Source organism: Cynara cardunculus, unplaced genomic scaffold, assembly GCF_001531365.2.
Source record: "Cynara cardunculus var. scolymus isolate 2C unplaced genomic scaffold, CcrdV1 Un_Scaffold_609, whole genome shotgun sequence".
NCBI lineage: Eukaryota > Viridiplantae > Streptophyta > Magnoliopsida > Asterales > Asteraceae > Cynara > Cynara cardunculus.
Window position 1 is genome coordinate 119841 of NW_020200593.1, and position 12026 is coordinate 131866.

Below are 12026 nucleotides of genomic sequence, written 5' to 3' on the forward strand. Positions count from 1 at the left end.
CTCTGTCAAACACGTTTTAAAACCGTGAGTTTAAGTGTGGATAAAACAGTCAATATTATGTACGGTTGGTCTGGAGTGTTATAATACGAAAAAGGAAAAGAAATTGATATCAAATGGGAATATATGTCGAAAACTGAAAAGAAATAAGATTAGTTAAAAGTAAACAACACAAAGACAAAGTGTGTATACAAATTCAAGGCGAAAGAACTATGATCTGTAATAAAAATGCTCTTTTTTATTTTATAGATCATGATCAGTGTTAATATTTTTACAATGTTTAATACAAGTTTGTTGAAAAAAGATATAAAATGAATATTCATTGTTGAGTATACTTATTAACAATATAAGTTTGCTGAAAAATAATATGAATATTTTAATTTATTGAAAAATAATATGAATATTTTAAAAATAAATAAATCAATTTTTAGTGAATATTCATTGTTGAATATATTTATTAAAATGATACAGATATAAATACAAATAAATATATTCTATATTCATCAATTACAAGTACAAGTATATATAGAATTGAATATACTTATTTTAATTAAAATTTTAAAGTGTGTATTTATCAACGTATAATACTACAAAATTAGTTTCTTGGTTCTTAAATTATTTACTACTATCACACGAACCTTTCTATATACATGTATATAAATCAATAATTACTGAAAATTTCTAGAGTAATTATATATATATATAGAGAGAGAGAGAGAGAGAGAGAAAAAGAAAAATTTATTTAAAAAATAATAAATATTTAAAAAGTAAAGAATGCATCCGAAACACTGTCATATAAAATGTGGGGGGAAGGGCCCCCATTAAACAATAAAAAAGGATTTTTTTTTTCGAAAACTATATTTTTAACTTTTGACCATGGTTCTCCAGTAATTTCTCACTAGGACCCCATCTATCAAAAAAATTATTTCGAAATAAAAAAAACAAAAAAGAAAACTATGAAATCAATAAAATAAAAATCGATAAAAAAACACTTAAAAAATTCTTTGAGATCAATAAAAAAACTTTAAAAATCTTTTGAAATCAACAAATTTTTTTTTAAAGATCTCCTGAAACCTGGAATTGGACTAAAAACACATCGGATGAATTTGCGGGCATTTAATCTACCTTAAAGATGCCCACACTAGGAAAAAAATCATGGATCCGTCACTGTAAAAAAGTGATCATAAACCTTTCATCTGGTAAACATTTGCGTTTGTGACCGTGAAGTATCGGATATTTTCTCACGTGGGTGTGCAAAAGATAGAGACGTAGTTCTTAACTTTTACAAATATGTGGCAAACGGGTTAACCGAATGTAATATACATATGAACTATATGTTCAGATATGAAATTACTTTACATATGAGTTATTTAACTGATTCATAAAATACAAACGAATAATGTTTTAATTTCAGTCGTGTATTAAACATATAATAGAACTTTAATTTTGATTTATGTAAACATAAAATCAATAAAAAGTTTATTAATTTCATTCAAAATAATAACTTGTAAGATTAGGATTTGGTTTTAATTGGAAGCAAGATAAATTTGGAATAAGTAAAGTTAGGGAGGGGGAGGGGGCTGTGATAGGCCGGTGGATGTAGGGCCCAACACTTTTCATCAATCACCGTTAAAGATTATAATCAACGGACAAGTGGATGGCTGACGTGACGTGTCAAATTTCCTTTTTTCCTCAAGTGGGGGCCATGCATAATGATTCCGGTACCTATTTGTTAAAAGCTTGCTGACTCATTGGGCCCACTTGGTTTTCAGCCAGTACACCTCGTGAAAGTGGGACCCACCTGATTGCCACTTGGAATTTTACTCACCCTTCTTGTCCCCTCCTTACACTATTTTAGATCATCAATTATAATAAATTCTTTTCTCCACCTAAATAATAATAATAAATACTCTTTAAATCTTTTAATTTTGATAATATATATATATATATATATATATTATTTAATTATTAATTAAAATATGTGATGCTTATGTTACAATTAATTAGTACTAATGAAAAAATATATACATATACGGAGAGATGTCTCATTTACAAACTCAACAACTGATTAATATATTTATAAAATCATATTATCATAATTTATTTATTAGAATCAACGTTTTATATTAAAAAGTAATCAAAATATTAATTGAATTATGTATTTGTTAAACTGAAAAGACGGTTGATATTGAGTTTCTATGGTTTGTACTAATTAGAAAACTTGTATTTGAAACTTCTTATTCTATATCTATATATACATATGAGGTTTACTTTACAGACCGTATAAACCTCATTCAACCAATCAAAAAATTTCAATTTTTTCATCTTTTTGTAATTATGAGAGGTTGATTAATTATTTTTATTGTGGAGAGTGTTAATGTGTTAATCATTGATATTATCATCTTCATTATATTAATTTTAAAGAAATACATGAAACAATTTCATTAAAATTTCATAACCATATATGAAACAACTTGATCTAGAAAAATATTATATGAAACAATTTCATAATATTAAACAAATTAATGAAACAAAATCATTAAATTAAACAATAAAATAGATAGATAAGGGTGATTTGCATTTGATCGTTCCTTTACACACACACACACACAGATATATATATATATATATATATATATGGGGGAGGGATAAGCCAAGCCATTTATATAAACCGTGAAAACCTCTTTCAACCAATCATAATATTTTTTTATGAGGGTTGATTAGTCATTTTTATTATTGAAGGTGTTAATTGTGGACGTTATCATTTTAAATTATTAATTTTAGTAAACAAGTTTCATCAAGAAAAGAAATACATGAAACAATTTAATTCTTACATAAAAACAAAAATATATGAAATAATTTCATCAAGAAATAAATAATTATTTGATATAATTTCATCATATTAAACAATTTAATGAATTTTTATTCACTAAAATAGACAGTGAAATCGATGGTTTTCATGGTTTGTACAAATGATTTAATTTGCATTTTATCTCTCCTATATGTGTGTGTACGTATATTAATTATAGAGAGAGGTTCAGAGGGAAACCTCAAAAAAAAAAAAAACTAAGGAACACTTTGATAAATGTTCATCTGTACTATATGCACATGTGTATATAAGTAATTGAAGTTGTTTTTTGATTTTATGCATGTATGCATGTTATGCATATGTACATACCGTACAAATTGCTTGCAAATTACTTTTATGTGCATGTGCATACGGTCCAGATGATATGAACCTGACCTTATATGTATGTGTGTGTATATATATATATATATATATATATACACACAACGGTACTTGATAGGCTCACATAGATCAAAAGTTATAAACCGTACCTTATGTGTAAAGCCATGTATTATGAACGTACTTTAAAATTAAAATAGGTTGATTAAAGATAAAATATGGGACAATATAACAGGGAATATAAGGTACACAAATTGATCAAATAATCTCAACTCTGTGGTCGTCATCCTTAAGTATGATTATTAAGACTATTCATTTTTTATAGATAAGAAACGTATTCGAATACATCACGATTTTGTTTTAAAATAGAATGATGTATTCATTTACGACTTATAATATTGAAAAAATCTCGTTACATCAAAATCAAATGATATACATAACAAAATAGCTTTTGAAATTGTGTTTATCGTTTTGGAGTACTCTTGATGTGTATTCTGCTGAATAAAAATGTTGTGTGCAATAAAACAATTTGGTCTCTTTCCCTTTCTTGATGGGAATTATCTCCTTAGCATGTGTCTTCAAGGTTCATAGCCATGTGCATGATGGAACATCAAAGTGACAATGTACAAATAAAATGAAACGATAAGCATATCATATCATGTATAATCAACATTATCATATAAAGTGTTTGATCTCTTACTATTTACTTCTACGGGTATGCAACATTAAAAGGCATATGTTGTATGATGAATGATGGATTTGTACCGTGTGTTATTACTTTAAGAACATAATCAAATGTTGTTCATAAAAGAATGCCGACAACCTTGTAAACTGTAAAAGTTTATATGAAATACTGCAATGAACGACTATGATGATGGTTGTTGTTCTTGGAAACCTTTATAATATGCTTTGATTACTTGCACCTATTAGGGTGACATTCTCTTTTTTCACTCCTCAATTCAAGACCCTTTTTTGGTTTCTTCAATCACATTTCTTCACTTTAGACCAGAATGGTTTTCAAAGATACCAAAGTTTCATTGATCAATAAAGGTTCATGTCCCATGCTGATATGTGGGGATCCGATTGATTCTTATGTTTGGAGATCTTGTTACATCAAGTGTTATGGTTTTATATTGAGTAAATTATAATGAAACTTGTCTCGATTTTTATTTAGTGTAACGATAATCTTTTTTTTTTTCACTTTTAGTGTTACAAGCACTTAATTTTTTCTATTATGTAACCATTTTGCCCGATAAACAAGTTTTCAGGCTGTACGAGGTCAGTTGGTTATCAAGAATTATAATATAAGTTGACAATTTTACATTCACATCATCAATAGTTACTAGATCTACTGATAACTGATCAATATAGTTACATAATAAAAAGAAATAAAGCAAATCTCATTGCATTTTGATATTATTTTGGCATTTTAGTTTTTTACACATTTTCTTTCATTTGCAAATAGAAGACACCATTACAACTGTATTTCTTTTTAAATATATTCCAATCAAAAGAAGAAAGCAAAGGTAGAGTTTGACAAAGTCAAAAGAATTCCTACTCGACCAGCAAAATCAAAAGGCCTTGATTGTAGTATCGTAAACTCAAATAAATTAATAATCTTTAGATCAACTAAAACCATGGAAAAAGTTATTACTCGTTCATTACTAAGCTTTGTAAAAGAGACATAATTTAAACTCGCAATCAATGTCAGCAGAATGTCATAAACTACATACAAGATAAGCCCATCTGCTTGCGTGAGCACTACTCTTTATACTAGTTTAAACAAGCTAGGGGTAAAGCAACAGATTCGCCTAATAATTTTGAAATCATTAGAGATTATTAATACTACAATACTGATAACTATAACAGAAATATAACGAGCATACTCGGTTTGTACCTCAGATCATTGGATCATATGATACATACTATTTGGTTGCATTCATTATCACCGGTGACTGTTAACATAGTTGATTGCCACATACTTTAAGTCATCTTGTATTTTAACATAAACCTACGTCAAGGCAATAGGTAATTTCACTTTGTTAAAATGGGAATAGTTCCACAGGATGCCTAGGTAGATATTAAACATCAACTAAGAAATGTTGTTTACAATTTGAGTCACATAAGCATGATACCACAACACTTTCGGACTAGACATGATGACATAACAAGACTAAACCGGTCAGACCAAATCGCCTTATATACATAATTTCTATGTAATCAGATGAAACAAGAAGCCAGACAGTCCCCGTTACATATAGATACATTGAAACAGGGAAAAGAAATAAGACAAAAACACACATAGAATAGGTAATGGTTCACAAAACAATTCCCAATTTAAATTGAAATATGCAAATTCAACTGAAACAAGGGATATATCAAAATGTTGATCCACATGAGTTATTAGCCATAAAAAAGCTAATACATTTATTACCACAAAACCCAACGACTAATGCTAAATATATCATTGATATTAATTAAATAGGACCCAAATAATCGCCTTCCAAGCCAACGACAGCTTGAAACTCCTTCTGAGCCTCCATATACTTGACCCCAATCACAATGCACCGCACACTCGCATCCTTCACGATTCTTGAACCTGTCTGTTCGTTCAAAAAACACGGGTTTTCTAAAGAGTGATATTGGTAATCACTCATTTTTTTGTTCGAGAGATAAAGGTACTCGATGGGCCCACACCTCATGAAAATCCCATGCTTTAGAATCTTGTGTACCACCCCTTCTATCACCTCTCCCCGAAACACCTTGAAGCTCAAGCATGTGAACTCAACCGGAAACAACACATCACCTGAGTGCTCTCGAACCTTGCCTTCTCCAATTTTGTCCAAAGTGGTTATAGCCACAAGGTATCCAAGATCCTTGGTTGCTTTCTTGGCCGCAAAAGTGTCCAGAAGGCGAACCAATATCGCCTTCTGCAACATCAACCCGTTAAGGTCAAGATTCCTAGCAGGTATCACCACGTTCCAATTCAACTTTACCTTGAGATACATTTTTCAATCTCCCCCAACCCTCCCACCTGTCATAATCAAGACAAAAAATATATAATCAAACCACACAAGTCCAGTATATCCCACCAGAAGGTAGAGCCTAGGCGAGATGTATGTAGTGGCAGACCCCAAGAATTTTGTTTGAGTGAGTGCACCTTCAAGGTGGATCTAAGGCACACAAAGTCATGGATTGACCCGGTGAAAAAGTCAACATAGTTTGACTCGAGAAAAGTTAATTGTGTTGATTTTGGATAAAATCCATTTTTTCAAATGGAATCGACCTCTTGAGCAATACACAAAACTACGTTTCCGCATAAGCCTGATTTGTTTTTAGCCAAATTCCACCATTTCGTGTGACTTTTTTTTGGCTGATTTTTGTAAAATTTTCCATTAACATCAACAAGACAACAACTAGGGTATAGAGTTTGAGCAAATTAAAATTCACTAAGAAACTTCACATCAAACTAATAGATTCAGGGCAAATCTAGAATTTAGGGCAAACAAGGAAAATCAATAATGAAATCAAATCAATTTAGGGCAATCCATAATTTAGAGCAAAAATTTATCCATATCAACTTATGGACACTAATCAAGATAATAAGAATAAATAAAATGAACTGATGAAGTAACAATAATCAAATCAATAATAGTAAACATATTACAAAATACAAATCGAATAATTTAAGGAAAATCTATAATTTACAAATAATAAGGCAAAACAATAATCAAATCAATAACTAAAATAAAAATACAAATAAACCAAATTAGATTTAGGAAAAATAGTCAAATATAAGATTTATGGCAAATCCATAATTTTGAGTTAAGGTTTCAGGTAAATATATGAAAGAGTGAGACAGTGAGAGAGATTGAGTGGCCGAGTCTGAGAGAGATAAGCAGGGGATGGAGTCACCAAGAGCAGCAGCTGATGACGAGCACATTTGTATTGGATTAAAGGATCGGAGGGTTTTACCGTTTTAGGCTTTAGGATGGAATCTGTTAGAGTCTTGGAGATGTGAACAAAATGAATCACTAGACCTCTACTCCCGTCCCTTTTTTGTTTCATTAAAATATTTGATTTGGTCCCTTAACTTTCTAAATGTTCAATTGCACCCTTGTATTTTCAGAATTTTCAAAGCACCTCAATATTGAAATCAAATCGATTTAGAGCAAATAAGACAAATCCACAATGAAAACCGAATCAATTTAGGGCTAATCTAAATTTAGAGCAAAAAAAGTTTATCCATATGAACTTATGGACGCTAATCAAGACGATAAGCGTAAATCAATAAAATGAACCGATCAAGTAACAATAATCAAGTCAATAATAGTAACCAGATCACAAAATACAGATCAAATCAACTTAGGACAAATCTACAATCTTGAATTAAGGTTTCGGGACCAAACCTGAGAGAGTGAGGCTGTGAGGGATGTCCACTCCGAGTTTGAGAAAGATAAGCAGGATCAGAGTCACGTAGAGAGATAGCTGACGACCAGAACAGTTGCATAGGACGATGACAAGCAAGAGGGTTTTATTGTTTTAGATTTTTAGGAATAAATTTATTGGAGTCTTGGAGAAGAGAACAAAATGAATCACGCCCGTAAAACCGTATTCCTTTCTTCTTTTGTTTTATTAAAATATTTAATTTGGTTTTTTAACTTTCTAAATGCTCAATTGCACCCTTATATTTTCAAAACTTTCAAAAGACCCATCAATATTGAAATCAAATAAATTTAGGGCAAATAAGATAAATCAGTAATGAAATCATATCAATTTAAGACAAATCTAGAACTTAGAGCAAAAATTATCCATATAAACTTATGGAGATTAATCAAGACAAAAAGGGTAAATCAATAATGAACTGATGAAGTAACAATTATCAAACCAATAATAGTAAACATATTACAAAAGACAAAGAAAATCAATTTAGGCAAAGCTACAACCTACAAAATTTAGTGCAAATCAATCAATCGAGTAACAATGATCAGATCACTACTAAAAACAAATTACAAAATACAAACAAAACAAAACTGATTTGGGACAAATAGCCAATTATAAAACTTAAGGAAAATCTACAATTTTGAGGTTTTGGGACAAAACCCGAGAGCCTGAGACTGTGAGAGAGGTTGAGTGCTCGAGTCAGAGAGAGATAAGGATGGGGCGGAGTCAAGGAGACTGACGGTTGGCGAATGGGCAGATCTGCATGGTACTAAAGGGTAAGAGGGTTTTACCGTTTTATGCTTTTAAGATGAAAACTATTGAAATCTTGGAGAATAAAACATAATGAATCACGTCTCGTAGACCTGTACTCCGTACCTTTTTTAACAAACGATTATCTCGATCCATTAAAAAGTAGATAGATAAGGAAATATTTGTTGAGCTATTTTATTAAAATATTTAATTTGGTTCATTAACTTTCTAATTGTTGAACCACACCCTTGTATTTTCAAATATTCTAGATCACTCCTCAAAATTAAATGGGTGCACCTTTCATTCCCCTCTTTTTTTTTCCTATTGCAATTAATCAGGTGAGCGATAACACATGACCCCTGGATGTAGGTGTGTAAATGAGTCGAATCGAGTAGAGTACCATGTTGTTGGACTCATCTCGATAAAATAATATCAGACTCGAGTTCAAATATTTTATTTTTAAAACAGTGCTTAAGTTCGAGCTCAGTCATTTTTTTAATGCTTGATCGAGCTTGATGCTTGTTTATTTTTTTCAATGTTCAAATTTTATAAGTTTGTTTATGGATTCAAAATCTATTACTCATTTATTGGGTTTGAATTCTGGATCATTTTTCAAATTCAAAACAAAATATTGATTATATGAACAATCTAAGTAGGTCCAGAAGACCAATTGGTCCGTTAACACTTGAATATGGAGTTTGATCATGCCTTTTACAACAATGATGAAAACGGGTAAAAGAAACAAAATCTTATTGAAGGAGCTCGAGAATTACTATATATCGAGTTCGAACTCGAGTAGATTGTTAAAAACTCAATTCATTTATACCCCTACCTGGATGTACTTCTACCCTAAAAATTAACACGGTTGTTCCTGTGGATATAAAAAAATTTAGTGACTAGACTCGAACTTGAATTAACAATTTAACATAATATAAAATTTAAAAACCAACTAAAGATAATCGATATTCAACATTTCAACTAAAACTGAAATTTGAAAACCAACAAAAGACGATTGAAATTTTGGTACCTCGAATCAAGAAGTCTAGTTTATGGTACAAAACTTGAATTTAATAAATAAGTAATTCGTTTTAATTTTGAAAAAAAAAAGTATATTGTTGTTTTTTGACGGGTTAATATGGGTTTTCATACTTATCAGTTCATTTAGGAATATTAATATAAGTTGGGAAACCCTTTAAGCTTCATTTTTGTTGTTTACGAAAGCGATAAAATACGAATATTATAAAATCTGATTTTTTTTGTATGCATCATTATTTTATACATGATGCGCTGATAGTTGTATCGTAGGATGATGATGAGTAAAGATTTACGTGTAATCGAGGTTAGTCATGAGGATGACGTCTCTAATGATTTGCACATATTTGAGGGCGAGGAATGATTTTTGTGTTTTTGACGTTAGGGATGAGGATGACAACGTCTTTGATTGGATGTGTTTAAAGACGAGGATCGTGTGAGATGTAGATATACAAGAAGAGATATTACTAAGTTCTACTAATTTATACACTTGAAGTTTAAATAATTTGTAATTAGTTAACGTTATTAAAATGGTTAAAAAGTTATTTTTAAGACTTTCAACCAAAAATGAGATGTTTGAACGTGTTTGAGGATGAGGAAAGATTTATGTGTTATCGAGGTTAGGGATGATGATGACAATGTCTTTGGTTTGAACGTGTTTAAGGATAACGATCATGTGAGATTTAGATATGGTTGTATACGAGTTGGGTTGGCCTGATTTAAGGCATTTGGACACACAACTCAATGATTGCGGTTTGAAGAATCTCAGCCCAATCCAACCAAATAAAAGTAGAACCGAAACCAACCTACAGCGTGCGAGTTGGGTTGGTCGGGTTTTGTGGTACATTATTTTATAATCTAGCCAAACAATTGTGTTTGACAAAGTAGAATCTATATAAGAACATACAAATACGGCTAATAATTACATAACATATATTAAGAGATGTGTAACACCCTCAAATCTGGAAAGAACGACTAGTTTAAAATTTTTCATACTATAACAAATAAAGGATAAATCCCTTACTAAAAATCAATACTTAATTTAACTCGACTATCAAGTCTAGATTTAATATCAACAATTGATAAAGTTTTCCTTACAAAAGTGTATTACTAAAACCCAATAATGGTCGTTAACTCCATATGCAGAAGACGTCAGCGAATAGTTAAATTCTTCTCGTGCATTTATCTAGCACTCAACTCATCGCAGTGTCGCTAGTATCAAACACCAACGAGGACCTGATGCACATGCCGACAAATAAAAATGTTAAACTTAACGCCTAGTGAGTTCAAACAGTTTTCATCATGGGTATATATATAACAATAAAACTGAAAGACTGATTATTAAATATAATTTCTCAAATGAAATGTCTTTAATGTAAAAGCAACATCTTTCCAAAAAATCTACCATTTTCAAAACGTGAAAGCTCTTAATCAAAATACCCAATCGAATATAAATTTAAACGCCAAAACTCACACAAAACGTGAACAAGGTTCAATGCTCAAATATGAAACTTGGATAAACCCTATTATCCAAATTACCAAAACATGGTGAAGTCTCAATAACTCGATTAACCCAATTCATCATAAATCAATAGATACCTAATCGAGTTGTAAAATCTTCAAATCATAGGTATTAGATTACAACCATTTAAACACAACCCAAGTCGATGAATTCGATTCTTTCTATATTATATTACCATAGATTTAATATGATTGTTAATATATGTACATTAGATACTAAATCAACTCGTAGTTAGCTATATTCATAATTATATCACAAAACCGTAACTTTACTTTCTTATTTACACGAGCCTTAAACTTTCTTATATGAGTTTGCTGACTGTTTTGACAGACCTGTAACTTTAAATGCACAAAGTTGCATGTTGGTTGTTTTTTTCATTAAATGTTGAGTTCGTTGCAACATGTTCTGGAAGCCTGAGTAACCAATTCTAACACTAAGGGCCTGTTTACTTATGGCTTAATGAGCTTAGTGGATAAATTGGCTTATTCGCACAAACGCTCAAGACTGTTTACTTTGAGCTTAATCGCTCAGAAATGGGCTTATTCGCCCAGATGAAAAAAGACACTTGTCCAGATTAAGCCGGCCAAAAGACTTGCCCTACCCTTCTTCTCCATCGATCCTTGCCTGTGTTCACCACCAACCATCGATCTCCTCCGCCCACCACTGCCATCCAACGCTGTCGCCTCTTTTTCCCATCGCCACTCACCTCCAGGTTTACAAGTTTCACCTCCCTTCTTCTCCATCGATCTTTGCCTATGTTCACCACCAACCATCGATCTCCTCCGCCCACCACTGCCATCCAACGCTGTCGCCTCTTTTTCCCATCGCCACTCACCTCCAGGTTTACAGGTTTCACCTCCACTTGTCTTTCGCACATACTTCAAATCGATTTCGGTGACGCAGGGGTTTTCACGTCATTGCTTTTGGAGATTGGGGTATTAGGATTTCGATTTGGGGTTTCGATTGGGGTATTAGGATTTCGATTTGGGGTTTCGATTTTGGGTATTAGGATTTCGATTTTGGGTATTAGGATTTCGATTTTGGGGTTTTCACGTCATTGCTTTTGGAGATTAGGATTTCGATTGGTGATGCATC

General features: G+C 31.4%; 1 protein-coding gene across 1 annotated transcript; it reads right to left on the minus strand.

Moving 5' to 3' along the window:
- Nucleotides 1–5661: 5661 nt before the first annotated feature.
- On the minus strand, nt 5662–6192 carry LOC112501817 (DNA-directed RNA polymerase V subunit 7-like). Its single transcript, XM_025105544.1, has one exon. The coding sequence runs from the start codon at nt 6190–6192 to the stop codon at nt 5662–5664; it is 531 nt and encodes a 176-aa protein (XP_024961312.1).
- Nucleotides 6193–12026: the final 5834 nt, after the last annotated feature.